The sequence below is a fragment of the Thermobia domestica genome, unplaced genomic scaffold (genome assembly GCF_964235325.1).
Source record: "Thermobia domestica unplaced genomic scaffold, izTheDome1.hap1.1 HAP1_SCAFFOLD_1706, whole genome shotgun sequence".
NCBI classification, from domain to species: Eukaryota; Metazoa; Arthropoda; class Insecta; order Zygentoma; family Lepismatidae; genus Thermobia; species Thermobia domestica.
In genome coordinates this window covers 1-26,973 of record NW_027657416.1, presented here as the reverse complement: position 1 = coordinate 26,973, position 26,973 = coordinate 1, and the positions used below count along the sequence as shown (strand labels likewise).

At 35.3% G+C, this 26,973-nt stretch overlaps 1 protein-coding gene across 1 annotated transcript; it reads right to left on the bottom strand.

Annotated features, from left to right (window-relative positions):
• Positions 1–376: 376 nt before the first annotated feature.
• Positions 377–26,478, bottom strand: LOC145678012 (procathepsin L-like; the record flags this gene model as incomplete). The annotated part of the gene is made up of 4 exons (XM_081748202.1): positions 377–510; positions 6,811–6,924; positions 21,374–21,523; positions 26,327–26,478. Coding segments are annotated over 4 exons (550 nt in total), but the record flags the coding sequence as incomplete, so codon positions are not given.
• Positions 26,479–26,973: the final 495 nt, after the last annotated feature.

Below are 26,973 nucleotides of genomic sequence, written 5' to 3'. Positions count from 1 at the left end.
CTTCGCTTGGGGGGGGGCAAGAGCACCACCGACATAAGACTTTCACGTTTTGTACTAGTATATTAGTAGACAATCGATTAAAGTATATGCATTCCTCAAACTCTTGGGGGAGGGGCAATTGCTCCCTCCTGCCCTCCCTAAATGACGCCCCTGCACTAGCCACTTAATTCACGTCCAGCACCACAACTATTCGCTTTACTGACTGTTTTTTTTTTCAGCCTCAACAGTGGTTTCAATTATTCATTTCCAGATCATTTGCGCCATGATTATGTGTATACTTGCCTCCTGACAGTGTTGCCAATATTTTATTTACAACCTTTGTATTATATGTAATTGAAACGAAAAGTAGAGAGAAAGAGAGCGTAAGAGTTTATACCTTAAAGAAACAAGCTTTCCTGTTGCTTTGTAATGCTGTCCTTCTAGAGAGCCTGTGGTAGAGAATGCCCAACAAGAACCGCAATCCTTTTGGTCTTTTATTGGAGTAACATATCCTTCTTTCCTCCAATCAATCTACAAGTTAGATACCAACCAACAATTATATTGCTATAAAGTAACAGACATACTTTACTGTGAAAAAGAAAAATATCCACATTCTTATGTTGGCCAGTCTTACATTATACATCATGTCCCAAAAGTCCGGAACATTTTTTTTTAGTTCATTACATAAAAGCTACAAGTGATACAGCTGTGGTGTATATGTCATATGAAAGAGAATCTCAAATGTTTATACAGGGTATCCATAAATTCCTGCAGGAAAGTAAAACTATAACTTGGAAACTACGTAATGTATTAACAAATACTTTTTAGTGTACTTACAGAAAGGTTTAAAGTTTTGTTTCAGCTAGTCAAGGTTCATCGCCAAACCTCTAATTGTGCACCATTCACGTACAAACAATCTTGCAGTCTTTTTGGGAAACCAGGAATTGCGTGGTGGCAGTGCTCATCTGGAATGTTGAAAATCACATCAGTTATTTTGTTCTTGAGATCGTGCAGATTAGCTGGCTTCTGCGAATACACCTTGGTCTTCACGTGTCTCCATAGTCAGTAATCACAAGGCGACAAATCTGGTGATCTTGCAGGCCAAGGTGTGGGTCCTCTTCGACCAATCCATCTCTCCTTAAATTCTTCGTTAAGAAACTGTCGAACTTGAAGGTCATAGTGCGGAAGTGCCCCATGCTGTTGCATGTGGACCTCATTAAGGATGCCTAACCTAGTAAGTTCTGGCAAAATGAATGTCTGTAGCATGTTCAGATAATTGTTACCATTTACCGTCTCTTCCTCGAAGACCTGGTAAATCTGAAACACTTCCCGTTTTTTGAACTTCTCGTACCACCTCTTGATACTTGTTTCTGCTGGGGGTGTTTTGCCATACATTGTTTGGAACTTTCTCCGCACTGAAACGCAAGATTTTAATCCCGCAAACCACAAAACACATTGTGCCTTTTCTTTAATGGACGCCATCTTAAGTCACGTGATTACCAGCGCAAACGTCATCGAGCATTGTGGCCAGAACAAAATTATACACTTAAACGTAATGGTTTCGAAGTTTCGGAGTTTTAGTGTCCTGCAGGACTTTATGGACTCCCTGTATACATATATATATATATATATATATATATATATATATATATATATATATATATATATATATCTTCTATTTTTCAAGCAACGTGAATTCGTCGAATATGAGCGTCATTCGCCCAAAGTAAACGTTTTCTGCGCATTGTCATCGTGGAAACTTTACGGACCATTCTTCTTCGCAGAAAACATTACAACTGGTCATACGTAACTCGATATGTTACAACATTGGTTGTTCCCACAAATGCAAGAAGATGCTGACAATTTCCTGTTCCAGCAGGACGGAGCCCCACCCCATTATCATCATGACGTTCGTCAATTCCTGAACAATGAGTTATCTCAACGTTGGATATTGCGAGTAGGAAAAAAATGATCAGTGTTTCGACACGTGGCCTCCAAGATCCCTGGGTCTAACTCTGTGAGACTTCTTCTCATGGAGGTACATAAAAGATAGTGTGTATTGGCCACCATTAACAGAAAATGTAGAAGAACTCAAGCCACAGGATTGAAGAAGTTGCTACCACTGTCTGTCAGGATATGCTCCAACGAGTATGGCAAGAATTTGATTACCGTCTAGACATCTGTCGTGTTATACATGTAACTACCCTAAACTATAAACTATAAAGTTTAAAGTATGTTACCCAAATAAATAAATAAATAAATAAAAGAAAATGTAGTTATGCATCTGACTTGTGAATTTGTATGACGTTCATCTTCCCCGGATTGAAGTGTACTCAAATGCATTGCAAGTTTAACCAGTCACAAGTCTGCTTGTGCTCCTACAGATGAGCGTATAGCAACCTACAAAACATTTGTGCACTCCACTATCATGTGGGAACGCTGAACTCAACGTTTCTCGGCGGAAAGATGAGCAAAAGATCTTACATTGCCGTGGAACAGCGTCTGAAAAGAGTCGGTGCAAAAGTTTTCGCTTTATGTCCATTTCTCACAGGAGCAAAAAGTAAATGTTTCCCCTGACAACATTGTAATTACCGAAATCTCCGCAGAAGTGAATTTGCAGTCATTAATCGATCATACAACACAGAGACTTTGTAAAGCGCAAGAGAGCGTAGTTACACAAGCTAAATACAAGTTAAATAATGTGGAAATGATCTTTAAGTGGGGGTGCGACGGGAGTTGCAAATTCAGTCAGTATAAACAAAAGATTATAGAAGACTCAGCTGAAAGAGAAAAGGCGACCCGAACTAACAGTTCAATATTCGTCATATCACGTGTACCTCTGCAGTTATCTACCTTGACTGAAGATAATGACATAGAAATCCTATGGTACAATAATACTCGATCTAGTACGAAGTGGTGTCGTTCAATTAAGCTCTTACTAAAGCCTGTCTAAAAAATTAGTGAAGGTTGAGACAGCACATATTGAACAACAGATAGCTGCATCATCTCCAGTTCAAATAATTTTTGGTGGGACAGTGTTTTCTGTTAGGCCAAAATTGCTATTTACGATGGTAGATGGTAAAATTTGAAATTCCCTTATGAATGTTTCATCTCAAAAGTGTGATATTCTCAAAAGGTAATGAGCAATCCCTCAACGTTTGTGTAAAAAACGGCCAATCCTGATAGTCATAAATTTGGTTTATCATCACTTCACGCTGAGATTCGCTGTTTTGAGTGCCAGCTGAAAATAGCGTACCGCTTAGATACGAAAAGTGGAAATTTCGTGGGAAAGACAAAGAGAAGGCTAACAAGTAGAAAGCAGAATTCAAGAACAATTTCGCACACAGATGGGCCTCTTCGTGGATGTTGTGATACAAGGATTTGGGACAACGAACAATGGAAATACGGCTAGAAGGTTTTTTGAAAACCCTCCACTGTCAAGCTCTACTATCGGACTTGATGAACAGCTTATCAAACAGTTTTCTGTACTATTGCAAGCAATTTCATGTAGATATGAAATCAATGCTGACACGTTCTCAAACATTGGGCAGATATTTAGAATTATTGAACAGATATTCGTGGTATTTTATGTCAGTAACTGTCCCTAAACTATTAGTGCATGGATATGATATTGTGAAACACGTGCTTCTTCCCATTGGGCAGTTATCGAAAGAGTCACCCGTGCCTAGACATAAAGAAATCAAGAAATATAGAGAGAGTAACAGTAGAAAATATTCTAGGAAAGTTACAATGGAAGATGTTATTCATATGCTTTCTGTTTCTTCTGATCCTGTCATTAATAGCCATAGACGAAAAATTCGAAGGCCACTCAAATGTATTTCAGTTGAGGTTCGTTCTGTTTTGGCATGTTCCTCTACGGTACCAGCAAGTACTCGTACGTATGACAAGGATAGTGTCTCAGATGATGATAATAGTGATGACAGTGACAGTTCAAGTGATTTTAAAATGAATTGACTGCATGGATATGGTTTTTGAAGGGTTTCGTATTAGTATAGTTTCTCACAACAGACATTATGATTTGTTGGAAGACCCAGGTTCGTTTCCCGGTGGGAGCTCATGTGGTTCGGATTCGACGTTAATCAGTAGGTCCACCGTCCACGTCTCATATAGCCTCGCTGCTGAACGGGACGTTAAACTCAAAATGAACTGAACTGAATTGAATTTCTCTCTTGATTAAAACAACTCTGAACATTACTGAATTAACCATTGTGAGTATAAATATTCGCGACATATTGTTCTGCTACTTTCGTCCCTTTAGAATCGGGAGATTGACCACTGTGCGCCACTAGCAAAATGGCAGTGCACTATATAATTAACGAATTATTTGCCTTAAACTATCATAAACTCTAAAAGTTTAATTCTTTTAGATAAAAGATGAAAAATATACCAATCGATAGATGAGATGAAGCTAAATAAAACATGTTTGAAGGTAAATTATCACGCATAAGTTTTAAGAAATTTAAGAATTTTGAGAAAGTTGTTCAATTTTTATGATGCTGAAAAACAATGTTGTTAATTGCCCATGTTAATTGATTATTTTTATTTTGCTGGAATGTATTTTATTTATTTTTGTAGTGCGTATGTAAAAGAGAGCGTTGTTAGTGAGCAAATTGCGTCTTTTAATGTCAGTTTTCTCCTGACGGTGACGCACAAAAGAAACTGATTTGAGAAGAAATTGTCTTATGTAAGTTTTAGTAAAATGTAAAGGAGGAAGAGGTGATAATTGGTAGGTGATATCCATAGAGGAGTAATTGTCACATAAAAACGAAGATATTAATAGGGACGGGTTGTTGGGAGCTTCTCGACTTGCACATTTCTCAATTACTGACGGCAGAATTATGATGATTCTAAAGAGGACAATCAATGTCATGGCTACCGGTATGACATTTTGAAAATTTGTGTTGATATAGGTCTAATATATTAATGACTAAAAATAGGCTATATCACAAAAGTACAGGATATCTGTAAAGGCCTCCTCCGACTTCAAAATATTATAGTTTGAAAATGGATAATTGTATTTAAATGAAACGCCTACAGTTCGAAAGGAGTGTTCAAGTTTTGTTTTTTTCGCGGAGATGTCACTAGTGTACAGGAGATGTGGATGCTAGTGACATCTCCCACCAACCATCAGTCAAATTGCCAACTTCCGTTAGTGATCAAGATATGAAAAAAGTTGGATTAACCCATAAGTTGAAAATTATTTACGATAGATTTTTTGATTGAGTTATTCACGAGTGCGATGAAACCACATTGAAACCTCAAGTTAATATTTTCCAGAATTTAGGTTCTTTACAAAGGGCCGTCCAATTTTTGGGGCCTTGGACCAGCGTCGTAGCTTGTGGGGGGAGGGGAAACTGCCCCCAGGGGAGCTTCCTGCCGTTCGAGGAGGGCTCATTTTAAGACAAAATTTTCTTACGCCATATATGATACGAACATGAAATTATAAATGAAGCAGGAAACAGGTTCACTACATTACCTAAACAAAACAGCGCACAAAAGGTAAATATAACAAAAATGAGTCGTGGGCCCATTTCAGTAAAAATGTTTCCTATTAGGGGCCCTAGAAATAATATTTATTCGTATGGCTTTGAGATTTCTCAACATTGTCCCCTTAATTAATTTGTCTTGTATGGAACGGTCCCAGGGGCGTAACTAACGGCCCCGCAGACCTTACCGTGCAGGAGAGCCAGTAGGCTCGGGGTTCCCATAAAGAGTAGGATAAAGACGGAAAGAGGGGGCCCAAAAATCGAAAAATATTTTCCTAGGAGGCCCAAATACGCGTATTAATGCTTGCCCCCCCTAGAAGAAAGTCTAAGTTACGGCGCTGCCTTGGACCTGTTATATGGCATTTTATAATAATGTTTTCCATTATTCAAACTTTGATTTTAGTATACGTAAATTTGATTTAAACTAATCGTTGAGCAAAATAATACGTTTATCGTAAAAATTATTTTATGTACATTATTATAAAAATATTTTATGACATATGCATATTATGCCAGTTTTAATCACATTATGAGCATGTCCCAAAAATATGTTCATGTCCCATCATGGCCACGACGTTCCGAAAAAAAAAAAACATTTTATACTTACTAAAGTTTCGATAAAGAAAATATGAAGATGATTTATTTCACTCCTTCCTTGAAGTGTTAATATTTATACTAACATATAACTAATAAAACATTTCAAAATTTTTACCTCAAATGATACGTAACACCAAGAAGTAGTCATAACATGGTAGAATGACAGTTAACAATGTTAAATGATTTCCCTCTGTAAATCAACATCCAGTACTACCAACACAACAATAATACGTATGCCGATCGTCATTAACCATAAAAAACAAAAACAAAACATAAATGTCCTAAAAGAGAAGGATATGGTACTAGATAATGGATTAATGATTTGATGTGTAGCATGCGGCCGGAGAAGACCATATTGAACATTTTGTGTGGTGTAAACTGGATGTAACTATAATTATTTTGCATTCTGTAACATAGACCCTATTTGTATTGTTTTTATGTAGTCAATACACAACTTCTAAATCGGATTATATGTGTATATGTGCATGGATACTATGTATGAACTTAACAACACCGAACACTCTCTGTTGAACTATAAATGTTTCATTAAGAATGCGATGAGCCATTTACAAGCTGCAACACTTTGAAATCGGAAGAAGGCTTTAGAAACATTCTGCATAGTATCTGACTATAGTATCTCCTTTTTTGTCTATTCGTTTTAAGAATGTGCAATAATACCATCATGTTCATTAAGTTTAAAAAATAGTAATGCTTTTATTTTTCTCACCTCATCTGGCAGTTCTACAGAAGAAATATCAAATGTAAATAGACTATCCTCTCCTCTTGACAGTCGTCTTTTTGGACGGTATCCATTAAACATTTCTCGAATTTCACTGCTTTCCTAATAAAATAAATAAATAAATAAATAATTGCTTCACTTTTAGTTGATTTTCCTTACTACTATCGAGTACCTTTGCCATCTCAGTCGATTGAATAATACAAGGAAATACTGTATTCGTCTTCTTTGAAATGAACCTTAATGATATGATTTGATTCTTTCTCATGTTCACAGCCATAATAATCGGTGGTATATACAAACGGACCTGCTTCTTGAAGATCATTATTACTTATTACGAGGGCTATCCAGAAAGTAGATTACGTTTTGGAATAAAAAATCAACAAAGTATAGGAAACAAATTTTATTATATACAGATGAAAGCCACACACAAATACTACTTTTCGACATAGTCACCATTCAAATTAAGGCATTTATCGTAGCGATGTACGAGCTTGGAAATTCCTTCGTCGGAAAATTCGGCCGCCTGCGACTTCAACCACTTCGTTACCTCTTCTTGCAGCTGTTCGTCGTCATCAAAACGCTGCATAGCCAGCCACTTCTTCATTGCTGGGAATAGGTGGAAGTCGCTCGGTGCCAGGTCGGGACTGTACGGCGGATGAGGAAACAACTCCCACTGAAAAGATTCAAGAACTTCACGCGTGACATTTGCCGTGTGGGGCCGGGCGTTGTCGTGAATCAACAAGATCTTAGAGCTCAACATTCCTCTGCGCTTGTTTTGAATTGCTCTTCTGAGGTTTTGCAGAGTTTGGCAATGCCTTTGAGCGTTTATTGTAGTGCCTCTTTCCAGGAAGTCCACCAAAATCACACCTTTTCTGTCCCAAAAAACAGTCGCCATCATCTTCCTTGCCGACATTGTTTGCATGCATTTCTTGGGTTTTTGGGGAGAACCTGTGTGCCCCCACTGCATTGATTGCAATTTCGTTTCACAGTTCACGTGTTTCACCCATGTTTCGTCACCAGTAACGATGCGATCGAGTAAAGAGTCACCATCCTTATTGTAGGCGTCCAAAAAATGCAACGCTGCAGCCATTCGCTGATTTTTGTGGTCCTCTGTCAAGATTTTTGGAATCCATCTTGCACAAAACTTGTGGTAACCAAGCTTTTCGCTGATGATTTCGTGCAACAAACTTCGCGAAATTTTTGGAAAACTCAAAGAAAGTTCCGTTATTGTGAACTTTCGATTTTCACGGACTTTAACATCGACTTTTTCGACAAGTTCGGCAGTCACTTTGCTGGGTCTCCCACTTCGATCTTCGTCGTGAACATTGGTTCGGCCATTTTTAAATCTTATGACCCACTGTCGCACTCCACCTTCAGTGATAATGTTGTCCCCATACACTTCACACAGCTGCCGATAGATTTCTATCGGTTTACAGTTTTTTGCTGTCAGAAACCTTATTACTGCACGCAATTCGCAGCTCGCGGGATTTTCAATTAACGCAGACATTTCAAACCGTCACAGTATCTTAACGGAGCACAGCACGAACCTCTCACTAGCACGGCTAGATGCCGACTGAGCTGCGCAACGCTCTGACCCCAAGATGGCCGCGCTAGCCCCGCCCCTAGCGGACACAGGCGAAAACGTAATCTACTTTCTGGATAGCCCTCGTACTAAAATCTAAATTACTATGTTATTCAAATTGTAGGATGTAAGATTTGTACATTGTAAAATTTTAAAATAGTGGCAAACTTGTGCTTTTGACTCCCTAATTGTCAAAATACAAGTAATGTTCTAATAATGCACAGTATCTTGAAGGTAGTCACTATAGGTTGGGCTTTGAATGCTGAGTAGCAAGAGAGTCAATGAAATTACGTCGGAATCGATCATCAATATATTATTGCAATAGTTATCGAAACTTTATGTGTAATATATCTTTGTTGAAGTTGAAAGATTTAGAGACTCACTTATTGTTTCAATGATATTACTTGCTTATGACCACCATAAGAATAGGACCACCCCTTGTTGCAGAAAGGAGGCTCGAGGAGGGAAGGCCTCATAATACTAATCCGGAAACCACATACATAATAACCTCAGTACAGGAGGAAATTAGGGATCCCCATTTGGGCTGATGCAGAAGGATAGGCCTACCGCCCATCAATCAGCAAGTTATTTTAAAGATGTAACCGTTAAAGCTTGATCTCCTTGCCTGAAGCCATAACAATAGCCCCTCCCGTGAATTTATATATATACCCTTCGGGTTAAATGGAGACCCCTAATTCCCTCTTGCACGGAAATTATGTGAGACGTGGGCCAACGGATTGTTGTAGAATCCCAATTATATGAATTCTGACCGGAAATCGAACCCGAGACTTTTCCAAGGTGCGTATGCTACCACATAGTATAAGAATATTTCGTCATATACAACGTTCGTCATATGAATCTTTGAATTTGAGAAACCTAGATGGCGCGTGTAGGCTACTCAAACGCTTAATAATATTATTTTTAATTGTTAAAATCCACAGGTACCGTGCTATCAGTGACTATATATTCTATTGATTTATGTATATATGTATATAAAACAAAAGTGATATTTTAAATCACAAATATCACTTTGCAATAATCAAAACTAGTTTTGTTATGGATAACCATCAATTTCAGTAGTTCAAGATCTTTGACTGAGAAACTATAGTCCCGTAAAATGGAGAATTGTACTTTGACAATTACTCGTAGTTACCTTATGAGTTCAATTGGACAAACTCTGAAGTCCGTTTAAAACAAATTGAGGACAAAAGCGAAGAAACCTCGAACTTGGTACAAGATCTCCAATTTCCAAAAAGTTTAAACCTCCACTTGAGACAAAAGCAGTAGTACTCCATTAATTAGACTTTCAAACTAGATGTCAGTAACAGATAATGAGAAGCGGTTTTTTTGCTAACGATTCAACATCTTGTTATGAGCAAGCTTAACAAAGATATTTTTATTTATTTTATTTTTATTATTCATAAAATTTGCATATGCAATCTAAATTTTATATTCAGATTTAATATATATATATTTAATTAGTTTAGTTATTCTTTATACATTATATTTCAAGCAATCATTCTGATATTATTTTATTTTATTTAAAATTTCATTAAGTTTAGTGGCATAACAGAAAACTGCTTTTCTTTGTATATTTGTTGGAAAGTTCTGTATGATTTTTGAAACTTCAGGGAGATAGAGGTTAGTGACCTTTAGAGTACCAAATATTGCCAACCTATAGTAACTAGAAAATACTATAAACAAGATTCTTTCAATGTGTTATAACTATTATAGAAATATATTATAAGAAAAGGAAAGAAATTCTAAGGATGGACAAAACAAAATTGGCGACAGAAAGTCGCTGAGCAATCTTTTGTCAAACTATACACACCTAGATACGAATTTTCGAATACAATACGTGAGAAATTGTTTCACTGACCGCGATTTTCACACTTTTAAGGGAACCGCTACCTCTTCGGTGGGGGTGGTTCAATGGATCTGGGTGCCTAGTCAGCGAACCTTCATCAATTCAATTTTCATATTGTTCCAGGGTTACCAGAAGGTACTGATATATGAAATATATTTTTGAATATAAATTTCCAACCTATAACAATTCTTGGACAGATCCGATAAAGTTAAATTAGTATATAGAATCGCGATCCTTACCGTATTTTCTTTATAGAATAGCTATTTTGGCAGTTTGCTATTCTTTGCTTAATTTTTTTTACTCAGTGGTTGATTCTGGCACTCCCGGCATGCCTTGGAGTGTGATGGAAGGTAGCAGAAGACAATTGTCTACCACCAACAAGTTATTTGGTATTTTTTCTGCTTTTTGACAATGACAACTCCACCCAAGTGTATAAATGTAAAATAGGATATTTAAATATTGGTTTTCAACTTTTGTTACATGTCAATTGTAATTCGTTAATCAGTAATATCATTAAATATAAATGTAAACAGAGAAGGATATCGGTCACTGAGAGAGGTTGTTTACATTCGAAAAAGAAACAGTAACCGCTAGAGGGATACACCTGTCAGGCCTCTCACAAGCAACCCTTTGTGAAAGAAAGTCCCGCTATCCTCTGACAATAAAGAAGAAAAAAAAAAAAAACTTTTGAAAGCCGCGAAGGAGGCGAGTTTTGGTAAAAGATAGCTTTAGTGTGTGCCACAAAAGGAAATGAGAGTAAAACATAGTTAGTTGAAGATCGACTGTCGCCAAAGTCAGACAATTATTCTTTGTGAGAAACTGAGAGTTGAACTCATATCTTCATACATACATCACTTCAGCAGTAATAATAGAGCTAATTGTTATTTGGATATCTGTTATATAGAGATAATTATTCTGAAGAACTACATTTTATTTTATGCTAAAGTGAATAATCTTTGACGTAAAATTACAGCTGAAAATGTCTGACAAGTTAACGAATATCAGTTTAGCATAACAAAAGTAAAAAACTATGTTTGCATTGCTGAACTTCAATTGACATCAGTGCAATGTTATTTATTTAAACACAAGGTATAAGACTGAGTTAAAGATACCAGTGTGTTTTATCAGCAGTTTCTCTGAAACTGAAATTTTATTCTCAATAGAAGACAAGATCTAAAGACTGTGACTCCCTAAGAAGAAGGATAATAGGACCTCTCCAGGAGAATCATCTGTAGTGAAGTGTGTTTACAGTGACGAGAAAAGAAAAATCTGGTTAAAACGGTATAGTGACAGTGAACATTTGAATTGAGAGAGAGATCTCTATTATTATTTAAAAAAAAAAAAAAATCATTTAAGGCAGTTATCAAAGTGATTGTTTAACAATATATATCTATATCTATATATATATATATATATATATATATATATTGAATATCTAGTGTGTATATATATATATATTGCGTGTGGTGGTGTTGTGTGTTCAGTAGTGAAATTAAAAATAAATATGGGTGCATTTTCTATAAAGTGTGTGGAGTTTTTAATTGAATACTTAGCCGCAGGGTGAGTACAAAATAACTTGTATAATTTTTTTTTTTTTTTTTTACTTTTCAGGCATTTCAGGATATGTTGTGTCTGCCAGAGTTAACTAATGCAATTTGATGATAAATTCACATTTTCTTAATATTAAGATAATATCTGACGTAAGTCAGAGCTTCAAGCAGCATTACTGTCCCTAACGGGGCAATGGGACGTTAATATAGAACTCATGTTTACAGGAATGTAAATTATAACTTTATTTGTATTTTGGCTCTACCGACACTAATTTATTTTTTTATTTTTTTTTTTGGCTAATCTAAATTTTTATTAATTATTTACAACATTTACATATCATTTGCATATGTTGTACATTCCTGTGGGAAGAGAATGAGATGGGTATGGTAAGCACCTCCCACCTGCCTCATGCTCTTCACAATAATTTGGCGCCCATGCGTGTAAGCTTGATCACGCTGGTCATTGTGTTACATAAAATCTCTCCAGCGTGTTGCTAGACTAAATGCTGCATCTGTCATTTATTGCAAATGAGAATTTATCATCACAAGTCAAAATTAACTGTTCGCGAAAATATTTTCCCATATCTGGTCCAAGAATTGTTACATAATTAAGTATGAAGCTCATTAATACAAAAGTTATGTTTTAGATGTAAACAATAAAGGGGGAGATAATTTTTAGAATTTTAAAAATCGAGTTTTGGAGATAATTTTTGAGATTTTTTAGAGAAAGTTAATGGTATTGACTCGGTCACAAAAGAGAAAGATGGATGAAAATCTGGTATTCTTAGATTATGCACAAAGGTTGAGTCCTTCAGAGGAAGACATAATAAATGTCCAAGAAATAGGTGAAGTATCAACAGGTAATAGGAGAGAAACATTAGAAGTTAGGCAATCACAAGGTGATAAAGTAGAACGTAGTCAAGAAGAGATAGGAGATAAAGAGAAAACTAGGCCAAGTAATCCAGTAGTACCACCATTAGGAGTAAATAGTGAGGAAATGAGAAATCTAATGGAATTTATAAAATTAACGATAGTTGCTTCACAGAAGGAAATAGAACAGAAAATTGATAGTACAAATCATAAGTTAGATCAAACGAACGCTTGCCAAAAAGAAATAGAAAGTAAACTTTTGCAGGTTGAAGAAAAATTAGAGAATACAAATACAGAAATTAGAAATGCGCGTAGGGATTTTGAAAATGCTCACAAGGATTTAGAAGAAAGACTATCTAAAGCTCTAGAAAATACAAAGCAACAGTTACATAATGATCTTGAGAAAACAGTAAATCAAGTAGATGGTGCATTAGGAAAGGTAAACGATAGGATTGAGGCCACTGAAAATTCAATTGTAAGTGTTAGGACAGAAATAGGCTCAAAACTAGTCACATTAGAAGAGAAAAATGACACTATTCAAAATGAAATAGTTCACACAAGATCAGAATTTGAAGATAAGTTAGAAAATGTAATCGCAGGACAGGTCATTTTGCAAGAAGACATAGAGAAAAAAATTAGTGAGGCCAATACTGTGTTCAAACAAGATGTAATAGAAAAAGTGCAAAATTTAGAAGGAAAACTTATTGCATTAGATACTGTTACCAACAAGAAAGTGCAAGAATTATGTAATTCAATAAGCAGGTTACAAGATAGGACACAAGGTGAAGAATGTAGGGGAATGCATCTCAATAACGAAAATACAGGCAATGGCAATAGGTCTGACAGTGTAACCTTTCAATTAGAACAGGAATTGCCATCATGTTCAAGGGCAGTAGGTGATAATACGTTCCAACCAATAACCTCACCACCTGCACAGTCATTAACTCAGATGGATAGTCAGGTTGCCTTGGCAACGGCTATGAATTCCTTTTTACATAGAGATTTAAAGTTACCGTGTTTTCAAGGATTGGAAGATGAAGCCCAGACTTATAGCTTCCTTGTTGACCTAGATAATTATTTTGAACTAACTGGTGTCAACACTGAAGCACGTCTGTCCTTCATCTCACGCACCTTAAAAGGTAGTGCTTTGCAATGGTTTAAAGTCATGAGAAGCAAGATTGTTACATATTCAGACTTTATAACAGCATTTAAAGCCACATATTTGAACCAAGAGAGATTAGCTGCTTTAAGAGCAAACATATTGACAAGTCAATTCAATCCAAAAGTACACAAAAGCGCATCGGAGTACTTGCTCCACTTGCTACACTTAAATGCGGTCTTAGACCCTCCCCTTGAAGAGAAAATCCTGTTAAAGGTTCTTCCGCGCCAACTTTCGCCTTCTCTTTTCAGGATTATAATAGCCGCAAAACCAGAAACTATTTCAGAATTACTCACGCTTGTGACGGAAGTTCAGTATTCATACCAGGATAGGATTAATGTCCCTCAGAGGAGGAGCATTAATATGCTAGAGGTCACACGTGAACAACACGAGACCACTCAGCCACAACGGAATAATCGTGTTCACAGACAAAACCGTGGTCCTTATTCTAGAAATGCAAGAGGTCGCGTAGAAAGAACTGAAAGAAATTCAAATGCAAATGAAGAGACCTCAAGGGGGCGTGGCCGAAATACTGAAAATCAATCCACCAGAATAAACAGACACAATTCTCAAAACGCGCCTCATCAAAACACGAGACCACAGAGAGGTACACGGGGTGTAAATTCAAGGAATTTTTACAGCCGTAGTAATAATAATAATAACAGGAACACATATGATGACACAGAACAAATTCAAGTATTAGAAACATATGACAGCAGACAAACTTCCAACACTTACACAGCACAAGGAAATACAACCAGTGCAAGGGAAAACAATCGCAATGAACAATGAGAATTTCCAGCATGCACTGAGGAAGAGTTGATACTTGACATCCGAAATAACGAACCCAGTATCCAACTAGTGGTCCAACCCCAGTGCGTGCTCGATGACAGTCAAAACAGTAATAATGGTAGTATGATACACAATGAAAAAGAAACTTCATTGAAGATTTTAGAATGTAGATCATTAGAAGAAAAAGAAAATTGTGTCACTTGTACAAAGATAATAGAAAAGAAATATTTTGATCAAAGTAGTGACATAGAAAATAACTCAGTTAAGTTAGTATTAAAAGATGGTAAAAGTGTGTTAATTAGTAAACCAGTATTTGAACAAGCAAACGGGATATTTGATGATTTGCTTGATATTCGAGACGAGCCTGTGACTCGAAACAATATTATACATTTACCGGAAATTAATGTAATGATTTATGTGCAGTCAATCAATGCATTGCTAGACAGTGGATCATCTATCTCAGCATTGAGTGAAAATCTTTGGAATACAGTTAAGGACAGTAATCCCGCACCACCTTTTTTGAAAAGTAATAATATTAAAGTTACTTCTGCGTTTGGTAGAAAGGTAGCTGTCATATTGGGACAAACTCTATTAGCATTGTACATTAATGGGAAACTATTTCACACAGTAGGGATCATAGTGAAAAACCTTAATCGTGATTTAATCCTTGGATCTCAGTTCTTTGTAGAAGCACATGCTGTGTTAGATTATTCTAGAGGATTATTAGTATTACATAAGCCACACACTGTAGAAATAAATTTTCGAGACGTGGAAGTAGATAATCAAGATTTAGTATTAAGATATATAGAGGAGACAATAAATTGTGATGCTGATAATGCAATCACGGTAGAGAATTTTAGTGAATTAGAGAGGCATGATGAATTGCAGCAAATGGTTTATGGCAATTCAAGGGAGCAGCTAAATGAGACTGACCCCAAGCCACAGTTGAAGCTTAGAAAGTTTCCAACAATCAAGGAACTGCAAGAAAGAGTATTGTCACCCTCAGAATGGTTACAGGTGGATACGAAAACCACTGTAGAAGAAATCCACGAACATGTAAACGCTTATGTAGAACTTAATAATGATCAAAAGGCCATGTTAGCTTCTTTGTTAATTAAACATCGTGATATATTTGACGAGAGACCTGGAACAATCAAAGGGTATGAACATTGTATTGAAATAATTGATCCCACACCCATTAGGTCAAAAATGTACAATTTTCCCATGAAATTTCAGAATCAAATTCGAAATGAAATTCACAGATGGCTCGCGTGGAAGATAATAAAAAAATCACCTAGTAGCTATAGTCATCCACTTGTTGTTGTAGAGAAACCAAATGGACAGATTCGTCTATGTGTGGATGGGAGGAGGCTTTCGCAAGTTATAAAAGGACAGACCGACAAACCATTAGTCCCTCTTGACATCTTGCAATCACTTAGTAATAAGAATTATTTCAGTAAACTCGATATAGTTGAATTCTTTGTAAACGTGAAGGTCAGGGAAAAAGACCAACAATTTTTAGGTTTCGTATATGAAGGTATATCATACTGTTTCATGAAACTACCATTTGGAACGAAAACCAGTCTGTCATCGTGCATCAGAGCACTTGATCAAATTCTTGGAAATGATGTCAAATCATTCTGTAATACGTATGTTGATGATACAATTATAGCATCTACTAGTTTCGAAGAGCACCTGTCTCATTTGGACCAGGTGTTGACTTTATTGAAAGAAGGAGGAGTTACACTCCGGCTAAAAAAATGTGAGTTCGCGCAACCAAAAATTAAGATACTTGGTTTTGAATTGTCTCAAGAAGGAATTGGCAAGGATGAGAATAAAATTAAGAAAGTAGTTGATTTTAGACCACCTAAGAATGTAAAAGAGTTACGTAAGCTGTTAGGTTATTTAGGATTTTACAGATGTTTCAGTGCGAAATATTCGGATGTCTTGTATCCTCTTTATGAGTTGCTAAAGAAAAATGTTAAGTTTAAATGGAGTTCACAGCATCAGGAAGCTCTAAATAAAATTAAAGAAATATTTCAAGAGAAAGTAGTGCTTAAAAAGCCACTACCTAACAAAGAATTTATTTTAGAAGTAGATGCCTCCGATCGAGCGAGTTCCAATTTGTTGTATCAAATAGACGATGATGGAGAGAAAAGAGTGATAGGAATGTCCTCGAGAATATTTTCTGGCCCTCAGAAACATTACACGACGACTGAAAAGGAACTTTTGGCATTGGTTGATGGGGTAGCAAAATTTAAACACTATTTGATAGGAAATAAATTCATAATACGTTCAGACCACGAGGCCTTAAGGTTTATTTTACTATGTAGACTCACCAATCAGAGAATTTTAAGATGGGCACTCTCATTGGCGAATTTAGACTTCAGTTTTCAGCATGTAAGGTCCCAAGATAATATGGCTGATTATCATTCAAGATATCCACCACATAGTAATGTTGAATTTGACATTGAAGCCAAACCAAGTATTACGTAGAAATTGCGCAGAAAAACTTGAAGAAAAAGGCGGAAGCAAGAAAAGCATACTTTGACAAGCATCATCGGCTTGTAGAGTATAATATTGGAGACCTTGTACTAGTTCGTCTCTTTCCAAAATCAGATGCCTTGGCAGGGGTGTCCAAAAAGTTAATGGTTTTATATAGTGGCCCCTGGAAAGTAGTCCACAAGACAGACACCAATGTCTATACACTTGCAGACCTCAACACTGGCAAGGAGATAATTAAGAGAAATGCTTTTCTATTAAAAAAATATAACATGCGAGAAAATACACCTGGAAAGGAGAATGCAGAAACATAAATTCTCAAGATGGGAACTCCAACGTATCATGGGATAGATCGATATTAATTAATTAGTATTTATATTATTATATTCACACATATAATCACATTAGGTTAAAGCATATTTCTATATATATAGTATTGTTAGTAATATAGTTTTGCATACAAGTCTATAGATAGATAGGTAGAAAAATACGCATAAATTTTCTAGAATAGTTGTATTTTATTAATTCTATTTAAAGTGCCATATATAGTATTCACTCTAGGTAACTCTATTTATGTTTAATTAGCATAAGTGAGAACGTTGTGATATCTTTTCACAAGTATATCCCAACCTTCTCAAAAGGGGGATTTGTTATGAGCAAGCTTAACAAAGATATTTTTATTTATTTTATTTTTATTATTCATAAAATTTGCATATGCAATCTAAATTTTATATTCAGATTTAATATATATATATTTAATTAGTTTAGTTATTCTTTATACATTATATTTCAAGCAATCATTCTGATATTATTTTATTTTATTTAAAATTTCATTAAGTTTAGTGGCATAACAGAAAACTGCTTTTCTTTGTATATTTGTTGGAAAGTTCTGTATGATTTTTGAAACTTCAGGGAGATAGAGGTTAGTGACCTTTAGAGTACCAAATATTGCCAACCTATAGTAACTAGAAAATACTATAAACAAGATTCTTTCAATGTGTTATAACTATTATAGAAATATATTATAAGAAAAGGAAAGAAATTCTAAGGATGGACAAAACAAAATTGGCGACAGAAAGTCGCTGAGCAATCTTTTGTCAAACTATACACACCTAGATACGAATTTTCGAATACAATACGTGAGAAATTGTTTCACTGACCGCGATTTTCACACTTTTAAGGGAACCGCTACCTCTTCGGTGGGGGTGGTTCAATGGATCTGGGTGCCTAGTCAGCGAACCTTCATCAATTCAATTTTCATATTGTTCCAGGGTTACCAGAAGGTACTGATATATGAAATATATTTTTGAATATAAATTTCCAACCTATAACAATTCTTGGACAGATCCGATAAAGTTAAATTAGTATATAGAATCGCGATCCTTACCGTATTTTCTTTATAGAATAGCTATTTTGGCAGTTTGCTATTCTTTGCTTAATTTTTTTTACTCAGTGGTTGATTCTGGCACTCCCGGCATGCCTTGGAGTGTGATGGAAGGTAGCAGAAGACAATTGTCTACCACCAACAAGTTATTTGGTATTTTTTCTGCTTTTTGACAATGACAACTCCACCCAAGTGTATAAATGTAAAATAGGATATTTAAATATTGGTTTTCAACTTTTGTTACATGTCAATTGTAATTCGTTAATCAGTAATATCATTAAATATAAATGTAAACAGAGAAGGATATCGGTCACTGAGAGAGGTTGTTTACATTCGAAAAAGAAACAGTAACCGCTAGAGGGATACACCTGTCAGGCCTCTCACAAGCAACCCTTTGTGAAAGAAAGTCCCGCTATCCTCTGACAATAAAGAAGAAAAAAAAAAAAAACTTTTGAAAGCCGCGAAGGAGGCGAGTTTTGGTAAAAGATAGCTTTAGTGTGTGCCACAAAAGGAAATGAGAGTAAAACATAGTTAGTTGAAGATCGACTGTCGCCAAAGTCAGACAATTATTCTTTGTGAGAAACTGAGAGTTGAACTCATATCTTCATACATACATCACTTCAGCAGTAATAATAGAGCTAATTGTTATTTGGATATCTGTTATATAGAGATAATTATTCTGAAGAACTACATTTTATTTTATGCTAAAGTGAATAATCTTTGACGTAAAATTACAGCTGAAAATGTCTGACAAGTTAACGAATATCAGTTTAGCATAACAAAAGTAAAAAACTATGTTTGCATTGCTGAACTTCAATTGACATCAGTGCAATGTTATTTATTTAAACACAAGGTATAAGACTGAGTTAAAGATACCAGTGTGTTTTATCAGCAGTTTCTCTGAAACTGAAATTTTATTCTCAATAGAAGACAAGATCTAAAGACTGTGACTCCCTAAGAAGAAGGATAATAGGACCTCTCCAGGAGAATCATCTGTAGTGAAGTGTGTTTACAGTGACGAGAAAAGAAAAATCTGGTTAAAACGGTATAGTGACAGTGAACATTTGAATTGAGAGAGAGATCTCTATTATTATTTAAAAAAAAAAAAAATCATTTAAGGCAGTTATCAAAGTGATTGTTTAACAATATATATCTATATCTATATATATATATATATATATATATATATATTGAATATCTAGTGTGTATATATATATATATTGCGTGTGGTGGTGTTGTGTGTTCAGTAGTGAAATTAAAAATAAATATGGGTGCATTTTCTATAAAGTGTGTGGAGTTTTTAATTGAATACTTAGCCGCAGGGTGAGTACAAAATAACTTGTATAATTTTTTTTTTTTTTTTTTACTTTTCAGGCATTTCAGGATATGTTGTGTCTGCCAGAGTTAACTAATGCAATTTGATGATAAATTCACATTTTCTTAATATTAAGATAATATCTGACGTAAGTCAGAGCTTCAAGCAGCATTACTGTCCCTAACGGGGCAATGGGACGTTAATATAGAACTCATGTTTACAGGAATGTAAATTATAACTTTATTTGTATTTTGGCTCTACCGACACTAATTTATTTTTTTATTTTTTTTTTTGGCTAATCTAAATTTTTATTAATTATTTACAACATTTACATATCATTTGCATATGTTGTACATTCCTGTGGGAAGAGAATGAGATGGGTATGGTAAGCACCTCCCACCTGCCTCATGCTCTTCACAATCTCAAGACAACATTCATGATTATCCACAATATTCAACCAAAAACCGAAAGTGGTTCAAATTTGTTATTTTTTCCTGTTGCAACGTTTAACACTATAAAACGGAAATGGTTGCAAACGATTCAGTGTCTTAGAGCAACATATCATTACTATCCACAAGGCTTGCATTTTCAATACTGATTTTCGTAGACAAAAACTTTAATTCTATCAAGATGAGGTTTCTTGCAATCGATTCTGTGTTTCAAGGATAAGTATTATCTGTTAAATATGTACTTGTTACATGTGTTTTTGTCTGCATAAGGGGGTCACTCACAGGGGTCTACCTGGTCAGACTGCTTCCAATCTTTCAATTTTGGACCCTCCTGAACAAAAAATGCTAGATGCACGTTTACTCCAAATTTATTGATTAATTCTTATTATAATTATGACTACTCAACTACGTTTTGTCTCGTGTTGATTTAATTATGTAATATAATTTATTTTGTTCCCTTAAGAATATTATTTATTATAGTTGGGGAAGTTTACCTCTGACTCTATATTTACATTTACACTTTCATTTTCACGTGACTCTTCCAGAATTATTTACTCCATTTTTAAATTGATTCCTACACTCTAATGAAAAGATACTGCTATTGTTAGAAATGATACTGCTATCGTTATTTCTACTAACAAAGGGAAGTTCGCATTTCTTGAAGATACTAGCAGCATGATCTCTATCGAAACTGATGATAAGAGTACCAGTATTCTTTTAGTAGAGGTTTTATGATTTATCTGAATTCTGTAGTTGTTAAACCAGAAACTAAACATTGTAATGTGTATATAAAGTATGTTGTTAACCGTCTTTGACTATAGATTACTTCCTCATTAAATTAAAATATTTAACATACTAGAATATTGCTTAAATTCTTGACAATCGCATTGAAAGGATTGGTATTCAAGTACAGATATACCTGTACAAGTAAAGACAGGTATATATGAACGCTCACCGAATAATTTTATGAGATGAAGCTCTCGAATAAATCTCACTTTTCCTAATTAAGATATTATTTTAAATGATGATTTGCTTTCTCTATAATAAACTCTAAAGGCAACGCAAACTGAACTAAACTTACGAAATCTGTATATTCATTAGGACCTAATTTGTAAGTATGATGTCCTAAATCAGCTTCGACGTTGTGAATTTCAATGGCTCTCATGTTGTCTTCAAAGATGGCTCTGCGATCATCTTCTTCATCCACGTAATACAGTTTGTTATATCTCTCCTGTAACAGATGAATACATAATTATTATTTGTATACATTTTGTACCTATACAATTAAACGATATGAGTATCAAAATAACATTTTGATTTCTGTACAAAGTTTTCTATCAATTCCAGGGTGATTGGGGTGATGTCTCGCTATTACAAATCGGGCCAGTGAAATGTCTTGGTTTTTGAAAAATTAAACACTTCTGAAAAACAAAATATCGACCGCGTTACCTGTGCAAGCAGCATTTGTGAATTTTTTTAGACAAATTTTCTAGCAAGCACGTACACACAAAATATTTTCGTACTTAAATTTTCTGAAGTATGTACATAAATGGTGGCTTTTCTGCGCGTATGACAACAGTTAACGGGTGTTCATGAAAAGATTCGTCAGGTGATAAAAAAATGCCAAATACAATGAATCATAAAATTATAAAGAAGCCATATTTCTTAATATAACTTCAGGCACATGGCAATGATTAGGGTTAGAATTTCATTGATTTTCCACCTTTTTCTCCGATGAATAGGCTAGAAACGTTACTCATTACGATATAATTTTGTTTAATTAAAAATTGAGTGATTTAGATCAGATTTGTTGTATTTTTAAACTGATTTCTGTGTATAGATTTTTTTTACATTCTAACATTTTTTTTACATTTTAACGTCTTTTTTACATTTATGTGCATTTTTAGTATTTATCCATTGTTTTAATTGTATATCTTCTAAACGTCAAAAAAAAAGAAAGAAAAAAAGAAAAAAGAAAAGAAAAAAAGAAAATGAAACCAGATAGAATAATTTTGTGAGTTGAGTTTACCTCAAGTAAGGAAAGAGCATATCCGGCTTTTTCCTCTCCGAATTTTACATTATTGACAGTTGCAACTGTGGTATGAATCACATCTCTCGTCCGCTTTCTCGCCAATTGTATACGTATTTTATAGGAGTGGTGGAGCTAAAGAGGAGCGGAGCGATGCTCCGGCATAGCTTGTGAGAGAGGAGCGACGCTAAGGTATACCGGGAGAAGCAGGAGAAAATACTTGCTCTTTATTTCAGGGAAGATGAAGTAAATAATGAAAAACATACTTTTAACTTACAACAGCAGTATTCAAATTTATAAGTTAAATGTTCAGTAAAAGGTAGTTAATTAATTTGCTTTCATTTTATTCACAACTATTAAACTGATTATCCACTTTCCTTCATTTTCCTTTGTTCTACAGAAACAATCATTAACCCCCTATCCTTATCGAAAAGAAGAAAGGGCTTTTTTTCACGAAAAGCAACCAGTACATACTCCACTTTTAAATTAAAATCAACATTCATAATTTGATTTCACTTTTGTGTTTATATTTAAATTGTGTTTTTTTGGTTCTCTTATCTTCAATCAAACGCCCCAGCAATGAATTTGCACTAAAATTCTGATGTTTTAGTTCATTTTTGAGCTAGCTTGTCTTCATAAGATAGATTGATACGTTGTTGCTATAATCTACGACTACCTCTGGGTAGCTGAAAACCAGTTGAAGCTGAATTTTTCTGTTTAGAAATTCGTCCAAACTTCTTGTACAGTGTTACTTGAGGTTCAAAATTTTGATTTATTCACAACTTTTACCATAAATTATATAATATATATATATATATATATATATATATATATATATATATATATATAATTAGTTATTTCACTAGAAACTGTTACATTACAGTCTATATTCCTATTACTGAAACGCTATTTCAAGCAATAAATAAATAAATAAGTAAATAAATAAATAAAAATAAAAACAAAGATAAAAAATAAATATAATACCAAAAACTTTGCTTTTGGTATTATCATTTCTATTTGTGAACTTAACGTTTCTTTCTCACTAATTTCCTTTTCTTTTTGGAGGCATTTTTACCGTAAATTGATATAAATCATTAACTATAAGAAAACTAGGCCTTCCATCTTGTACACTATAGAATGAACAATTTAAAACGAAACTTTAAAGTATTAGTGCTTTTGTACTGAGCCCTAAAACCCTAATTTGTTTTTTTTAAAAATGTTAATGCAAGCTTCTTATTACGTATCATTTAATCAAATTTTAATTCTATATTTATTAAACTAATCATATTTAATTGAAGACAACGAAATTCCTACTATAGTGGCATGTTCATAGAAAGCATACAACTTTAAATGATCTAAGTCGGGAACAGTGTTTCTTTCAGAAACTATGTTCCTGGGGGGGGGGGCACACTTCGTATTCCGGGGAGCATTGCTGGTACTATTCTATTTATTATTATATTATAGACGTATTATTTTGGTCTCCTCAGGGGGGCAGTGCCCCCTAAAATCATGTCTGGAAGAAACACTGGTCGGAGACACCGTAGTCTAGTAGTTAGATTCCGTGGTCCTGGGTTCGATTTCTTGCCGGGGCTTCCCCAATTTTTGGCGTCCACCCAGTGTCGTGAGGCAAAACTGGGGAGTCACGTGAATAAAAGACGACGGCCACTAGGTCTAGAAAGCTCGCGATACGCCAGTTAGCGATAGGGCGACGTTCTTCAACTACGTTGGACTACGCGTTCGTCGCTAGGTTGGACGTAGTTCTAACAATCGCTAACAGATGGCGTGAAGCGGTCGTTGCGCCCGTTACAAATAATTTTAAAAGTGTTTTTACAATAAATAAAAAATAAAAAAAATCTATAATATTCTCAAACTCTAATTAATATAATTTGGTAAGGCAATTGCATGTAGGCCTACAATGAACATAATAGGTATTTGTATGATTCCGTTTACTCTAGGATGGAAAATTATTTACAAACAACAACTGTTGTGCGAGCGTCAAAACCTTGCTTCTCACCCCTACATGGTTAATTCATGGTTGCCAGGCACATGCATCGCAGATCCGAATGTACCGTACCTACTTCTGCACAGTCATGGATCAATTACTATTACTACATAAATTGCTGCTTTTGAGATGAATGATACATTTAACGTTGTGACAAATCTATTTAGTTATTATGTAATACATCGTACATATAATGCCCACTCAATTTTGTTCAAATGTTCTTGTTCGAAAGTGTGCGAAAACCTTGCACGCCTGGCAATATTGAGAGGATGCCATTTGTGTTGTAAACAATAAACAGAGAGAACGAAGACCGTTAGGTTCGCTGGACAGCGTTGTTTTCATGATACAGCGACAGAAACGTATTGTTCTGATTGTAAACAAGGGCTGGGAATTTCGATGCGAGTATAGGGGTAAATATTCTCGCCACATATTGCCTGTTGGTGAAGGTTTGCAATGTTGCAAACCAAGTCTAGATTTTCATACTAATTGAACAAGCTTTGAGAAGGATTAATATGGCGCAATAATTATAATTACTAACAACCATAGACTTAAAGTATTAGGAAATAAAGCATGCTGCTGTAAGAAGAATATAATTCACATTGAATTACATATTCAAAGTACAGTATAAAGCGAATTTTAACATGTAAACATTTTAAAGCAGTACATATTTACCATGTTTGGGTGCCCTTACTAGACACTGTCCAACACAAAAATGGCATTAAAATAGGTAGATCGAGCGTTGGCAAGAACCCGGCTCTAGCTGGTATTCCTTATTAAGGATTTCCTCAGTTCCACGAGGTGAATGCCTAGATGGTAGCTTCTGTAAGGCCAAAATTGGGTCAAATACCTACGCTCCAAAATTGGCGGGAGATATATTCCGCCAGAATATTATGTTGCCAACACTTTCGCAAATATTGTGGTGGTGCGTTCCGATATCCTTTTTTTCATTTTATGGCCTCTTTAATTCGTTATGAAGTAAGTGTAGAAGTGCTTTTTTCATTCTCTTTCTTTCTTTCTTCTCATCTTGCTCATCCTCGCTCTCTTTTCCCCACCTTCTTAAAATCCGAATACTATCCTCCTGTAAGACTGTGTTTCTCTCCATGGCCCAAGATTTAAAGAGACCAACCTGATATAGTTAATTATTAGCAGAACCGTACCAACAAATTCACATTAGAGACACCGCCGTAACTTAGATATTTTTTCTGGGGGACAAACATTAATACGTGTATTTGGGCCTTCTAGAAAAGGTTGTTTTTCTAATTCTTGGGCCTCCTCTTTCTATCTTTCTCTTAGTCTTTATGGGCCCCCCGGAGCCTGTGGGCCCTCCCGCACGGCAAGGTTGCGGGAACTTTATTTACGCCCCTGGGCCCGTTCCATACATGACAAATAAGAAGACAATATAATGTCTAGGGCCCTTAATGGACATTTTTTTACTGAAATGGGCCCACGACTCATTTTTCTTTTATTTACCCTTTGCGTACTGCTTTTTTTATGTAATGTAGTGAACCTGTTTGATGCTTGATTTATAATTTCATGTTCGTGTCGTATATGGATTAAGAAAACTTTGTCTCAAAATGGGCCCCCTTTGAACGGCGAGGAACTTCCCTGGTGGCAGTTGCCCCTCCCCTGCCCTCCACAAGTTACGGCCCTGATTAGAGAAGTCAACTTTCGAAATTTACACAACTTGCAAATACCAAACCCTACTAGTGCTAAAGTTGATGACTTAGTGCCACTGTTACCATTACAATAAGGGGAAAGAAGGGGAATGACTGCTAAGATTCGCTAGCCAGGTTTTGTCAAAACACAGCACCAATCTATAGTAAACGGATACTACTACTACTACTACTACTACTACTACTACTACTACTACTACTACTACTACTACTACTAATAATAATAATAATAATAATAATAATAATAATAATAACCTTTCAAATTTCATTTTAAGTTCACCGGTTAATGCATGTTTGGAAAGAAAGATAGAAAAGAAAAGAAAATTTTACCTTGAACTCTTCCCATGCAAAATCGTATCGGTCAAGCAATTTTCTCGTTAGGAAGGCTGTGGATCCTCCAATCAGGAGAATGATTAGAAATTCGTATGTCTGAAACATGAAAGCAGTTACACGTTTAGAATTTGTAGACAATGTAGTATGTTCTATATTTTAAACAAATATTGCTACTTAACACTAATCAAAAGGAATGAATCTACTGTAATAAGACAATTAATTTCCTTCTGCATACCTATATTAATTAGTGAGCTAGCTTTAATGCGAGGCTGAGGAATTCAGAGTTGATTGGCAGGTTCCCCACCCCGTCGCCAAGAAACGGTCACTCTACGGTCCTGGGCAGGGTTGCCAGTGCGTTGTCAAAAAATTCAGCTAATACTCACTTAATTCAAAGAGTTTATGCAATTATGCAATCCCTATCGAAGATCTCTGTATACGTGGACACACGCAAATTAGGCTGTGATAACAAATGCTTCAGTTTTTTTCTCCCTCGCTTCTTCGTCGCACTGCACTATGGCCTTCTTTATTACTTCTCTAGCAGGGATGGAGTGGGTCAAGTTTTCTGAGTGGGTCAGTGGGTCGTTTGTCAACAGCATGTGACCCACTCTGACCCACCACCCACCGTGACCCACTGCGACCCACTG